Source organism: Perca fluviatilis, chromosome 1 (genome assembly GCF_010015445.1).
Source record: "Perca fluviatilis chromosome 1, GENO_Pfluv_1.0, whole genome shotgun sequence".
NCBI lineage: Eukaryota > Metazoa > Chordata > Actinopteri > Perciformes > Percidae > Perca > Perca fluviatilis.
The window spans coordinates 2,268,055-2,283,218 of record NC_053112.1 but is presented as its reverse complement, the minus strand read 5'-3'; the positions used below and the strand labels follow the sequence as shown (position 1 = coordinate 2,283,218).

At 44.4% G+C, this 15,164-nt stretch overlaps 1 protein-coding gene across 2 annotated transcripts in view; it reads left to right on the top strand.

Moving 5' to 3' along the window:
- Positions 1–11,759, top strand: part of LOC120566094 (calpain-1 catalytic subunit-like) — a 31,127-nt gene extending 19,368 nt beyond the window's left edge. The window contains exons 11-21 of one of the 2 annotated variants that reach the window (XM_039812353.1): positions 2,139–2,308; positions 2,407–2,418; positions 3,268–3,479; positions 3,748–3,787; positions 4,681–4,746; positions 5,346–5,403; positions 6,252–6,316; positions 7,801–7,869; positions 11,210–11,288; positions 11,386–11,503; positions 11,572–11,759. In XM_039812353.1, the coding sequence (XP_039668287.1) occupies positions 2,139–2,308; positions 2,407–2,418; positions 3,268–3,479; positions 3,748–3,787; positions 4,681–4,746; positions 5,346–5,403; positions 6,252–6,316; positions 7,801–7,869; positions 11,210–11,288; positions 11,386–11,503; positions 11,572–11,605 (923 nt within the window). In that variant the 3' untranslated portion in view covers positions 11,606–11,759. The remainder of the gene's footprint in view (positions 1–2,138; positions 2,309–2,406; positions 2,419–3,267; positions 3,480–3,747; positions 3,788–4,680; positions 4,747–5,345; positions 5,404–6,251; positions 6,317–7,800; positions 7,870–11,209; positions 11,289–11,385; positions 11,504–11,571) is intronic. The other variant, XM_039812361.1, reaches the window with a different exon arrangement.
- The last annotated feature ends 3,405 nt before the right edge of the window (positions 11,760–15,164 follow it).

Here is a 15,164-nt window from a genome sequence, read left to right as displayed (position 1 = left end):
CCCATGATGCTGTGTGTGGTTCCTACATGTCCCATGATGCTCTGTGTGATTCCTACATGTCCCATGATGCCCTGTGTGATTCCTACATGTCCCATGATGCTCTGTGTGATTCCTACATGTCCCATGATGCTCTGTGTGTTTCCTACATGTCCCATGATGCTCTCTGTGTCCCTGTTATCTCTACATGTCCCATGATGCCCTGTGTGTGTTCCTTACATGTCCCATGATGCCCTGTGGGTTTCCTACATGTCCCATGATGCTCTGTGTGATCCTTACATGTCCCATGATGCCCTGTGTGATTCCTACATGTCCCATGATGCTCTGTGTGTTTTCTACATTTCCCATGATGCTCTGTGTGATTCCTACATGTCCCATGATGCTGTGTGTGTTTCCTACATGTCCCATGATGCTCTGTGTGATTCCTACATGTCCCATGATGCCCTGTGTGATTCCTACATGTCCCATGATGCTCTGTGTGTTTCCTACATGTCCCATGATGCTCTGTGTGATTCCTACATGTCCCATGATGCTCTGTGTGTTTCCTACATGTCCCATGATGCTCTCTGTGTCCCTGCTATTTCTACATGTCCCATGATGCCCTGTGTGATTCCTACATGTCCCATGATGCCCTGTGTGTGTTCCTACATGTCCCATGATGCCCTGTGTGTTTCCTACATGTCCCATGATGCTCTGTGTGTTTCCTACATGTCCCATGATGCTCTGTGTGATTCCTACATGTCCCATGATGCCCTGTGTGATTCCTACATGTCCCATGATGCTCTGTGTGTTTCCTACATGTCCCATGATGCCCTGTGTGATTCCTACATGTCCCATGATGCTCTGTGTGTTTCCTACATTTCCCATGATGCTCTGTGTGATTCCTACATGTCCCATGATGCTCTGTGTGTTTCCTACATGTCCCATGATGCTCTGTGTGATTCCTACATGTCCCATGATGCTCTGTGTGTTTCCTACATGTCCCATGATGCTCTCTGTGTCCCTGCTATTCCTACATGTCCCATGATGCCCTGTGTGATTCCTACATGTCCCATGATGCTGTGTGTGTTTCCTACATGTCCCATGATGCTGTGTGTGTTTCCTACATGTCCCATGATGCTCTGTGTGATTCCTACATGTCCCATGATGCTGTGTGTTTCCTACATGTCCCATGATGCTGTGTGTGATTCCTACATGTCCCATGATGCTGTGTGTGTTTCCTACATGTCCCATGATGCTCTGTGTGATTCCTACATGTCCCATGATGCCCTGTGTGATTCCTACATGTCCCATGATGCTCTGTGTGTTTTCTACATTTCCCATGATGCTCTGTGTGATTCCTACATGTCCCATGATGCTGTGTGTGTTTCCTACATGTCCCATGATGCTCTGTGTGATTCCTACATGTCCCATGATGCCCTGTGTGATTCCTACATGTCCCATGATGCTCTGTGTGATTCCTACATGTCCCATGATGCTCTGTGTGTTTCCTACATGTCCCATGATGCTCTCTGTGTCCCTGCTATTCCTACATGTCCCCTGATGCCCTGTGTGTGTTCCTACATGTCCCATGATGCCCTGTGGGTTTCCTACATGTCCCATGATGCTCTGTGTGATTCCTACATGTCCCATGATGCCCTGTGTGATTCCTACATGTCCCATGATGCTCTGTGTGTTTTCTACATTTCCCATGATGCTCTGTGTGATTCCTACATGTCCCATGATGCTGTGTGTGTTTCCTACATGTCCCATGATGCTCTGTGTGATTCCTACATGTCCCATGATGCCCTGTGTGATTCCTACATGTCCCATGATGCTCTGTGTGTTTCCTACATGTCCCATGATGCTCTGTGTGATTCCTACATGTCCCATGATGCTCTGTGTGTTTCCTACATGTCCCATGATGCTCTCTGTGTCCCTGCTATTCCTACATGTCCCATGATGCCCTGTGTGATTCCTACATGTCCCATGATGCCCTGTGTGTGTTCCTACATGTCCCATGATGCCCTGTGTGTTTCCTACATGTCCCATGATGCTCTGTGTGTTTCCTACATGTCCCATGATGCTCTGTGTGTTTCCTACATGTCCCATGATAGTCTGTGTGTTTCCTACATGTCCCATGATGCTCTCTGTCCCTGCAGACACCTTCTGGATCAACCCCCAGTATAAGATCTCTCTGCTGGAGGAGGACGATGACCCCGAGGACGACGAGGCGGCCTGCAGCTTCCTGGTGGCGCTGATGCAGAAGGACCGCCGCCGTTTCCGCCGCGGCGGCCAGGACACGCACACTATCGGCTTCGCCGTCTACCAGGTCACCATGGTTACAGCTTTCATCAGCTGTTTTATTTTGATGTGGTAGCGTGTTTAGTTTAGTGACTTTTCTTCTTTTGTGTTTCTTCTCTGTTACAGATTCCTGAGGAGGTGAGTCTGTCCGTCTCTACTGTTGCTAGGTAACATTCAGTTACAATGTGACCTGTAGTCAGGTGACCTGGCGCCCGTCTTTACTGTTGCTAGGTAACATGTTCTTTACTTTTAATACTTGAACTAGATTTTCCTGATGATACTAACAAAGTCCCACCTCAGATAGGAATGTTTTCAATAACCACACATTTGCCATGTCTAATTATATGCATAAAGCCTCTTATATTGTCCATATTTAATGCTGGTCTCTAGACTTCATCCTTGCACTATTGGACTTATTATCACTACCACCATGACAACCCCTCTCTGCCTCCCTGTCTGTCTGTCTGTCGGTTGGTCAGTCGGTCGGTCGGTCTGTCTGTCTGCCTCTCTGTCTACCTGCCTCTCTGCCTGCCTGTCTGTCTCTCTGTCAGCCTGCCTGTCTGCCTCTCTGTCTACGGCTGTCCCAGCATCCACATGAAGAAGGACTTCTTCCTGCGTAATGCGTCGTGTGCGCGCTCTGAGACCTTCATCAGCCTGTCTGTCTCTCTGCCTACCTGTCTGTCTGCCTGTCTGTCAGCTCCATGGCTGTCCCAGTGTCCACATGAAGAAGTCCTTCTTCCTGCGTAATGCGTCGTGTGCGCGCTCTGAAACCTTCATTAACCTGTCTGTCTGCCTGTCTGTCTGTCTAACTGTCTGTGTCTCTGTCTGTCTGTCTGCCTGTCTGTCAGCTCCGCGGCTGTCCCAGCGTCCACATGAAGAAGGACTTCTTCCTGCGTAATGCGTCGTGTGCGCGCTCTGAGACCTTCATCAACCTGTCTGTCTGTCTAACTGTCTGTGTCTCTGTCTGTCTGTCTGCCTGTCTGTCAGCTCCGTGGCTGTCCCAGCGTCCACATGAAGAAGGACTTCTTCCTGCGTAATGCGTCCTGTGCGCGCTCTGAGACCTTCATCAACCTGAGGGAGGTGAGCGCCAGGCTCCGCCTCCCTCCTGGAGATTACCTCCTCGTCCCCTCAACCTTCGAACCCGCCAAGGAGGCCGACTTCGTCCTGAGAGTCTTCACCGAGAAACAGGCGGACACACAGTGAGTCTGTCTGTCTGTCTGCCTCTCTGCCTGTCTGTCCGTCTGTCTGTCTGCCTGTCCGTCTTCCTCTCTCTCTCTCTGTCTGTCTGTCTGTTTTCCTCTCTCTGTCTGTCTCTCTGCCTGTTTGTCTGTCTCTCTGCTTGTCTGTCTGCCTCTCTGTCTCTCTGCCTGTTTGTCTGTCTCTCTGCTTGTCTGTCTCTCTGCCTGTTTGTCTGTCTCTCTGCCTGTCTGTCTGCCTATCTGTCTGATGACATGTCTATCTCTGCAGTGAGATGGACGATGACGTGGAGGCTAACTTCGAAGAAGAGGTAAAACTAAACTTAATTATTTAAATAAACATAGTATATTATATTATTTATATAATAGTAGTTACAGGATCACTCAGCCTTCATTATGAATGAATGAATCATAATACATCTGTCTACATCAATGTCAACATGTTGAATATATCTGAATAAACATCTTGTTTATGTTTAATAATAAATTAATAAAGTGGCTGGTGACCTTTGATAATGTGTCTGGTGACCTTTGATAATGTGTCTGGTGACCTTTGATAATGTGACTGGTGACCTTTGATAATGTGACTGGTGACCTTTGATAATGTGACTGGTGACCTTTGATAATGTGACTGGTGACCTTTCATAATGTGACTGGTGACCTTTGATAATATGACTGGTGACCTGGTGACCTTTGATAATATGACTGGTGACCTTTGATAATATGACTGGTGACCTGGTGACCTTTGATAATGTGACTGGTGACCTTTGATAATGTGACTGGTGACCTTTGATAATATGACTGGTGACCTTTGATAATATGACTGGTGACCTGGTGACCTTTGATAATATGACTGGTGACCTTTGATAATGTGTCTGGTGACCTTTGATAATGTGTCTGGTGACCTTTGATAATGTGTCTGGTGACCTTTGATAATGTGACTGGTGACCTTTGATAATGTGTCTGGTGACCTTTGATAATGTGACTGGTGACCTTTGATAATGTGACTGGTGACCTTTGAGAATGTGACTGGTGACCTTTCATAATGTGACTGGTGACCTTTGATAATATGACTGGTGACCTTTGATAATATGACTGGTGACCTTTGATAATGTGTCTGGTGACCTTTGATAATGTGTCTGGTGACCTTTGATAATGTGACTGGTGACCTTTGATAATGTGACTGGTGACCTTTGACCCTCAGGAGGAAATCTCTGACAGTGACATCGACGATTCCTTCAGATCCATGTTCGCTCAGCTGTCTGGAGACGTGAGTCACAATATACACAATATATACTCTAATATATACAATATATACTCTAATATAATATATATATACTGTAATATATACAATACACGCTCTATTACATACAATACATACTCTAATATATCATATATATATACTGTAATATACAATATATACAATACATACTGTAATATATACAATATATACTCTAATATATCATATATATACTGTAATATATACAATACACACTAATACAAATAATACATACTAATATATCATATATATACTATAATATACAATATGTTGTATACAATACATACTCTAATATATACAATATATACTCTAATATACACAATACATACTGTAACATATACAATACATACTAATATATCATATATATACTGTAATATACACAATACATACTAATAAATACAATACATACTCTTATATATACAATACACACTCTAATATATCATATATAATACATACAACACATACTCTAATATATAATATACATACTCTAATATATCATATACTCTAATATCATATATAATATATATACTGTAATAGATACAGAGAGAAACTTGCCTGTTAGCTGCTGTGATATCCTCACATGTCTGCAGGATATGGAGATCTCAGTGCGGGAGCTGCGGACCATCCTAAACCGAGTCGTGTCCAAACGTAAGTTCTGACTCCCACCAGACTCCATGTAAATAATCAGGACTTTTAGCATGTATAGAGCCAGCATATTTCCACCAGACTCCATGTAAATAATCAGCACTTTTAGCGTGTATAGAGCCAGACTCCATGTAAATAATCAGGACTTTTAGCGTGTATAGAGCCAGACTCCATGTAAATAATCAGGACTTTTAGCATGTATAGAGCCAGCATATTTCCACCAGACTCCATGTAAATAATCAGGACTTTTAGCGTGTATAGAGCCAGCATATCTCCACCAGACTCCATGTAAATAATCAGGACTTTTAGTGTGTATAGAGCCAGCATATCTCCACATGTAAATGGGTGAATTAAGGGTTTATTTCAACCAAACCAGAGTGGTGATTGTTGGAACAGTGGAAAGATGAACCAAGACGGCTTTTGGTAGTTTTATTTAGTTTCTGTCCACTTTGAATGAAGTGTGTTTTACGATGATAAAAGTCTTGATTATTTACATGGAGTCTGGTGGAGTTTGGTGATGGTGCTTTCGGGGCTGTTTCATGTTAAACTAAAAGGATCTTACTCTTTAACTAAAAGGTCTATCTCTGTAGGGATCCATCCCATAATGTTGTCAGACACTTAGAATAATAATCTGAGTCTGTCAGCAGCAACAACAGAACTTTTAGTGACTCTAACTGCTGCTGAACATTAGTCCTGTAGGGTTACATTACAGCTCGGTTCTGGTTTAATACTGGACCAGTTTCAGACTCTCCAAACATGGAGACATAGACGCCATAGTTCCCCTGTAAGTTTGTGTGAATATGAAGAGAATCTGAATGCTGTGTAACTTCTTCTTCTGTGGTGTTTTCCAGACCGAGACCTGCAGACGGATGGTTTCAGCATGGAGTCCTGCAGAGGCATGGTCGGACTCATGGACGTATCCTCAATCTGTAAAACCTCTGTTAAATACATTCCTAAATACGGGTACAAAAGCGCAAGAAGGTTGCGTCAAATAAAATCGGAAAAAGCCAAATTAGTTTAGTGTTTTTTACAAACTAAACATGTCGACCACACGTAGTGAGGTGTGAAGAGTCGGGGTCAACTTCAGTCAGTTTTCTGACTTCTCCGTCTCCGTCCTTCTTTTATTTTCTCAGTCACAGATGGGATTTAAAACTTCAAACAAAACATACTTACGTAAAGGTAGAAGTACAGATTTTAAAAAGTAATGGCGTTTTTCCATTACATGGTACCTGCTCGACTCGCCTCGACTCTACTCGACTCTACTCGCCTCGACACGCTGTGCGTCCGTTTTCCATTGCAGATTTTAGTACCGCCTCAGCGTGGCTGGTTGTCATAGCGACTGCCGTGGGCATGGCTTAGTAGCGTTGCTTTCCCCGACTCATTTCCTGGTTCTCCGTCTCCGTAAACAACATGATATCAAAGAGATAGTTAACGTTTACTGCTCCAGATTTCCCACCGTGGTCAGAAAGAACAGGGGAGACACTTTGTTTCTCTCACATATATATGACTCTAGAGTCGCTACTCGCTGCGGAGATAATCGCCGTCACTCTCTCACTTCTCCCTCGCTCACCAGCTACACACACACACACATCACACATGCACACACCAGCGCACAAGTATAAACATCAGGACACTTGTATGCTACGGAGAAAGCTCTGCGTGGAGCCTCCGGCAGCAAAAAAACACCGCTGGCTAAACTATTTAAAAATGCCGTCTCTCGCTAGCAATGCGGTGATCAGTGATGATTCTTACCGACCAGTCAGCAGCCTGCAGGTTTTCAAGTCACCTTCTCGGCTCGCCTCAGCTCGCTTGGAACCTCGACTGAGGTGGTACTAAAAAAAGTATCTGTTAGCAGGTACCAGGTACTTTTTTTCGTAATGGAAAACCAAAAAAGGAGAGTAGAGTCGAGGCGAGTCGAGCAGGTACCATGTAATGGAAAAGCGCCATAAAAGTACTTTTAAAAACTACTCAATACAACCAGAGTGAATGTAATTGTTACTTTCCATCTGTGGTTTGTACTGTAGTTCTGTTTTTTTTGGTTTGTCCTCGGGTCAACGGTTTAACGCACGCCAGGAGCCCCTTTCTCCGAAAAAAAGGCAACAAAAAGCAACAAAAAGACGACAAAGAAAGGTGACAAAAAATTGACAAAAAGTGACAAAAAGGCGAGCCGTAACCTAAGGAATAACAAACATGAAAAAAACGGTAAACATTGACATCTAAAGATGTTTAGAGTCCGGATCTTATTTGTCGGTCCTTTTTAAAGTTTGAAGATACTGTATAAGTGAATGTGGTTGTTGAAGATATAAGTGAATGTGATTGGTTGTTGAAGATATAAGTGAATGTGATTGGTTGTTGAAGATATAACTGAATGTGATTGTTGTTACCTTGACTCTGGCTCAGAAAGATGGCAGCGCTCGGCTCGGTCTGCTGGAGTTTCAGATTCTCTGGAACAAGATCCTGAAGTGGCTGGTGAGTCCAGAGAGACACGCTCACTATACTGTAGTAGAAGAAGAGACACGCTCACTATACTGTAGTGGCTGGTGGGTCCAGAGAGACACGCTCACTATACTGTAGTAGAAGAAGAGACACGCTCACAAGAAGAGACACGCTCACTATACTGTAGTAGAAGAAGAGACACGCTCACTATACTGTAGTGGCTGGTGGGTCCAGAGAGACACGCTCACTATACTGTAGTAGAAGAAGAGACACGCTCACTATACTGTAGTGGCTGGTGGGTCCAGAGAGACACGCTCACTATACTGTAGTAGAAGAAGAGACACGCTCACTATACTGTAGTGGCTGGTGGGTCCAGAGACACGCTCACTATACTGTAGTAGCTGGTGGGTCCAGAGAGACACGCTCACTATACTGTAGTAGAAGAAGAGACACGCTCACTATACTGTAGTAGCTGGTGGGTCCAGAGAAACACAATAACTATACTGTAGTGGCTGGTGGGTCCAGAGAGACATGATCACTGTACTGTAGTGGCTGGTGGGTCCAGAGAGACACGATCACTGTACTGTAGTGGCTGGTGGGTCCAGAGAGACATGATCACTATACTGTAGTAGAAGAAGAGACACGCTCACTATACTGTAGTAGCTGGTGGGTCCAGAGAGACACGCTCACTATACTGTAGTGGCTGGTGGGTCCAGAGAGACACGATCACTGTACTGTAGTGGCTGGTGGGTCCAGAGAGACACATCACTGTACTGTATGGCTGGTGGGTCCAGAGAACATGATCACTATACTGTAGTAGAAGAAGACCCGCTCACTATAGTGTAGTAGAAGAAGAGACAACACTCACTATACTGTAGCGGCTGGTGGGTCCAAGAGAAACCAGATCACTGTTATTAGTGGCTGGTGGGTCAGAGAGACACAATCACTATACTGTAGCGGCTGGTGGGTCCAGAGATTATATCTGTAGGGCTGTGGGTCCAGAGAGACACGATCACTGTACTGTAGTGGCTGGTGGGTCCAGAGACATGATCACTATACTGTAGTAGAAGAAGAGAACTCACTATAGTGTAGTAGAAGAAGAAACACACTCACTATACTGTAGTGGCTGGTGGGTCCAGAGAACGATCACTATACTGTAGCGGCTGGTGGGTCCAGAGACACTGATCACTATACTGTAGTGGCTGGTGGGTCCAGAGAGACATGATCACTATACTGTAGTGGCTGGTGGGTCCAGAGAACATGATCACTATACTGTAGTGGCTGGTGGGTCCAGAGACATGATCACTATACTGTAGTAGAAGAAGAGACACGCTCACTATACTGTAGTGGCTGGTGGGTCCAGAGAGACACGATCACTATACTGTAGTGGCTGGTGGGTCCAGAGAGACATGATCACTATACTGTAGTAGAAGAAGAGACACGCTCACTATACTGTAGTGGCTGGTGGGTCCAGAGAGACACGATCACTGTACTGTAGTGGCTGGTGGGTCCAGAGAGACGTGATCACTATACTGTAGTAGAAGAAGAGACACGCTCACTATTGTAGTAGAAGAAGAGACACACTCGCTATACTGTAGTGGCTGGTGGGTCCAGAGACACAATCACTATACTGTAGCGGCTGGTGGGTCCAGAGAGACACGATCACTATACTGTAGTAGAAGAAGAGACACGCTCACTATAGTGTAGTAGAAGAAGAGACACACTCACTATACTGTAGTGGCTGGTGGGTCCAGAGAGACACGATCACTATACTGTAGCGGCTGGTGGGTCCAGAGAGACACGATCACTGTACTGTAGTAGAAGAAGAGACACGCTCACTATAGTGTAGTAGAAGAAGAGACACACTCACTATACTGTAGTGGCTGGTGGGTCCAGAGAGACACGATCACTATACTGTAGCGGCTGGTGGGTCCAGAGAGATGATCACTATACTGTAGTGGCTGGTGGGTCCAGAGAGACATGATCACTATACTGTAGTGGCTGGTGGGTCCAGAGAGACATGATCACTATACTGTAGTAGAAGAAGAGACACGCTCACTATTGTAGTAGAAGAAGAGACACACTCGCTATACTGTAGTGGCTGGTGGGTCCAGAGAGACACGATCACTATACTGTAGTGGCTGGTGGGTCCAGAGAGACACGATCACTATACTGTAGTGGCTGGTGGGTCCAGAGAGACATGATCACTATACTGTAGTGGCTGGTGGGTCCAGAGAGACACGATCACTGTACTGTAGTGGCTGGTGGGTCCAGAGAGACACGATCACTGTACTGTAGTGGCTGGTGGGTCCAGAGAGACACGATCACTGTACTGTAGTGGCTGGTGGGTCCAGAGAGACACGATCACTATACTGTAGTGGCTGGTGGGTCCAGAGAGACACGATCACTGTACTGTAGTGGCTGGTGGGTCCAGAGAGACATGATCACTATACTGTACGTCCTGCTGCGTCCTGCAGTGTCCACTGCGTCACCCATGCTCTGCTGTACCACGTTACATCCTGTAATGCCCTGCTGTGCCCGGCTATGGCATGAACTACTACGATTACCATTGTAGTCACTGTTCCATTATCTTTACTGTGACTATTACGCCACTGTTCATCATAACCCCAACCGGCACCGTCAGACACCGCCTATCAAGAGTCTGGGTCTGCTCCCTGACTTTGCCGTGCTGGACTGGAATAATTTTTTATTTTTTTATTTTCTTTTCTTGACTTGTATCAACATTATCATCGGTACTAGTGGTTGAGCTAAAACTGCAATTGCTACTCTGTCTTTATTTCTTTTCCTGTGCAATGCAGGGGTGGGTTTGGGGGGTTGAAAAAGTTAAGATGACATGGTTTTTTGCTACACCCTTGTGTTATCACAAGAAATTGTTAAAAAAAAAAAAGAGTCTGGGTCTGCCAAGGTTTCTTCCTAAAAGGGAGTTTCTCCTCGCCACTGTCGCGATAGCCACAGCTAATGCTTGCTCTTGAGGGAATTACTGTAATTGTTGGGGTTAGAGTGTGGTCTAGACCTACTCTATCTGTAAAGTGTCCCGAGATAACTCTGTTATGATTTGATACTATAAATAAAGTTGAATTGAATTGAATAGTAGTGGCTGGTGGGTCCAGAGAGACACGATCACTACTGTATACTGAAGGTAGAAGTAGAAGGATTCCTTCTGCTGTTTAGTGATGAAATAAACTTTGGAGAAAGTGGCAAAAACTTTGGCTTTGGGAAACACTGATCCATGTTTTTCACTATTTTCTGACATTTTAGAGACCAAACAACTAACCCATCCATCCAGAAGATAATCCACTGTCATTAATGTGTGTTTTAGTATTTAAAGTCAGAAACGATGTGATCTGTGCAGGGCATCTTCCGAGAGTTTGATCTGGATAAATCTGGATGTATGAGTTCCTACGAGATGCGTCTGGCGCTGGAGAATGGCGGTGAGTCCTGCTACTGTTCATTAATGGTTAGTCATCAGATTTATTGATTTACTATTTATTTATCATTATGTGTGTGTGTGTGTGTGTGTGTCTGCAGGGTTCAGACTGAACAACAAGCTGTATCAGACTCTGGTTGCTCGCTACGCCGACAACGACATCATCGACTTCGACAACTTCACCTGCTGCCTCGTCAAACTGGAGGCCATGTTCAGTAGGTTCATGCTGCGTTCAGGGCCCCGTGTTCAGTAGGTTCACGCTGCGTTCAGGGCCCCGTGTTCAGTAGGTTCATGCTGCGTTCAGGGCCCCGTGTTCAGTAGGTTCACGCTGCGTTCAGGGCCCCGTGTTCAGTAGGTTCATGTTGCGTTCAGGGCCCCATGTTCAGTAGGTTCATGCTGTGTCAGGGCCCCGTGTTCAGTAGGTTCACGCTGCGTTCTGGGTCACGTGTTCAGTAGAGCACTAGGTGACTTTAAAGGTTCATGGCATGAAAATGTCACTTTATGAGGCCCTGGGTATCTTGCTCTGCCTTTGAGAAAATGAAAGCTCAGATGGGCCAATCTGGAATCTTCTCCTTATGAGGTCATAAGGAGCAAGGTTACCTCCCCTTTCTCTGCTTTGCACTCCCAGAGAATGTGGCTCACCCATGAGAGAGAGAGAGAAGAAGAAGAAGATTTATTTATTTATATTAGGACAATGCACATTAATCAACATTTCTGTAAATGCGCCAGTGTTAGCCAGACGGCTATTTTTCAACTGCAGTCCTAGTTGCATGCATGTTTTTATGGTGGGAAGAAACCGGAGCGCCCGGAGGAAACCCACGCAAGCACGGGGAGAACATGCAAACTCCACACAGAAAGGCCTGGGAGGACCTGGGTTCGAACCCAGAACATTCTTGCTGTGAGGCAGAAGTGCTAACCACTGAGCCACCGTGCTGCAAGAAAGACATCATGGCTTTCAAACGAGCAAAGTGGTAGTTGGTCAAGGCCACACCCCCACCCTCCACCTTGCCTCCCCTTTCTCCTCCTCAATAGCTACAGACACAGAAATGGCACATCCTAAGGAAAGCTCATTGTGGGACTGGCTCTAGTGGCTGCAATTCTGCACCAAGGCTGAATTTCGGGAAAGAGACTTCAGATACAGTATTAGGGGACCACTAAGGTCTATATAAAAGACTTCAGATACAGTATTAGGGGACCACTAAGGTCTATATAAAAGAGACTTCAGATACAGTATTAGGGGACCACTAAGGTCTATATAAAAGAGACTTCAGATACAGTATTAGGGGACCACTAAGGTCTATATAAAAGAGACTTCAGATACAGTATTAGGGGACCACTAAGGACTATATAAAAGAGACTTCAGATACAGTATTAGGGGACCACTAAGGACTATATAAAAGAGACTTCAGATACAGTATTAGGGGACCACTAAGGTCTATATAAAAGAGACTTCAGATACAGTATTAGGGACCACTAAGGTCTATATAAAAGAGACTTCAGATACAGTATTAGGGGACCACTAAGGTCTATATAAAAGAGACTTCAGATACAGTATTAGGGGACCACTAAGGTCTATATAAAAGAGACTTCAGATACAGTATTAGGGGACCACTAAGGTCTATATAAAAGAGACTTCAGATACAGTATTAGGGGACCACTAAGGCCTATATAAAAGAGACTTCAGATACAGTATTAGGGGACCACTAAGGTCTATATAAAGAGACTTCAGATACAGTATTAGGGGACCACTAAGGTCTATATAAAAGAGACTTCAGATACAGTATTAGGGGACCACTAAGGTCTATATAAAAGAGACTTCAGATACAGTATTAGGGGACCACTAAGGTCTATATAAAGAGACTTCAGATACAGTATTAGGGGACCACTAAGGTCTATATAAAAGAGACTTCAGATACAGTATTAGGGGACCACTAAGGTCTATATAAAAGAGACTTCAGATACAGTATTAGGGGACCACTAAGGTCTATATAAAAGAGACTTCAGATACAGTATTAGGGGACCACTGAGGTCTATATAAAAGCATCCAAAGAGCACCATGTCATGGGACCTTTAAATAAACACAATGTGACCACAAAAACATCTAAAATGGCTAAAAATATATGCAAAACATAAACATAAACATAGCAACTCCAAGGTCTCAGGTCTTCTTCTTCTGTGGTGTTTTTAATCTCTTTAGAAGCGCCCCCGGGAGGGAGAAAAAAAAAAAAAAAAAAGAAAACCCCCAAAAAAAAACTTTTTTTTTTTTTTCCCCCCAACCAGTAGCAAATGTTTACACTACAGAGGAAACAGGAAGGCAGGTTTTTCAAAGTAAAAGACTCTTCTCTCTCCTCAGTGGCTCTATGTGACCATGTGTGGCTGAAGAAGATCCAGAGGCTCCAGACAAACCAAGTGCCTCCAACAGGAAGAGAACTACAGAACACAGGAAGAGAACTACAGAACACAGGAAGAGGACTACACAACACAGGAAGAGGACTACAGAACAAACTGTTAACTGCATCCTCATATTCTTATTAATATTCTTATAACTTTGTACCTCTTAACTATTATCAACCATAACTCTACCATAATAACAATAATACAGACACAGTACTATACATCTACTAAAGTATTATAGATTGACTTAAGTACAACATTACTCCAGTACTACTAACTAACTCTTTTAGCTATCAGCCACTGTGGCCGCTGGATTCTTTCAGCGCTTGTTTCTACTCTTGTTTTGGCGTTTTCTTAGCCTAGAAATCTAGACCACCCTAGCGGCAGCAAATTTACATTTTGGTGGGGGGGGGGGTCTAGGCACTCTCCGTTGGCTCGCGAGCTGGAAAAACCAAACTCTGGTCAGGCCAATCACAGCGTGTATAGAGTCGGTGGGCGGGGCTTATGGCTGCTGCTGCTGCTGGTGAACAGAGGTCTTCTGGAAGACTTGGAGTTCATCTTTTCTTTGAGAAAAGAACAAAGAACGGCTCTGAAGTCATTCTTAAAAAAGGAAGATGTGTTCTGAGTTTAAAGTTTAATCTATCAGCTAGGGTTGCTCTGATTGGTTGGAGCGCTATCGGTGCAGAGAGAATTTGAAAGACAACTGTTTATCCCGCCCGTCAGATTGAGCCCTGACCAATGGGGAGCTCCCAGACCCAACATCTGGATGTGGGTCAGATTCAGACCCAACATCTGGATGTGGGGCTGGCTGGTCTGGCTACCGTTTTCTACTCTTATTTGGGCTCTTATTCCGGCCTCTTCTTGCCGCCACATTTTTCAGCCGAAATCCAAAGCAACAACAGCAGCAAAAAAAACAAACAGCTGATGAGTCACTCAGTTCTGATTGGCTACCGGGTAACGTGACAGATAGATGGACAGTCCCATCGCCGTCGGATACCTTCATCTGCTTCTTGTTGCTGTTTTACTGAACTTATCCTGCTGATTCCTTTCTTCCATCCTTCTTTCCTTCCCTCTCCTCTATTCTTGCTGACTGCCTTTGGCCCGCTGCAGCTCTAAACATCATGACCTCTGTATTTATGTATTTATTTGTGTATTTATTAGAAGTAACTAACGATGTTTCCTCTGATTAAAGAACAGATCAGCTGACTGGGTCTCATCTCTGTTTCTCTGTCAAACTCAGTCATACTGCAGTATGTTATTAGTTCTAATGTTTAGGTTCACCATCTAAACCTGAAGTACCTGAACCATACTGCAGTATGTTATTAGTTCTAATGTTTAGATTCAGCATCTGAACCCTGAGAATGAATAGAGCTGAAAGACTTTCCTCACATCTAATGATTGGAGTCGTACTTCTTTAGCTTTAAGGTTAAATTTTTGGAGTGTTTTGTGTTATCTGCTCAAGCTTTACATACACACACACACACAC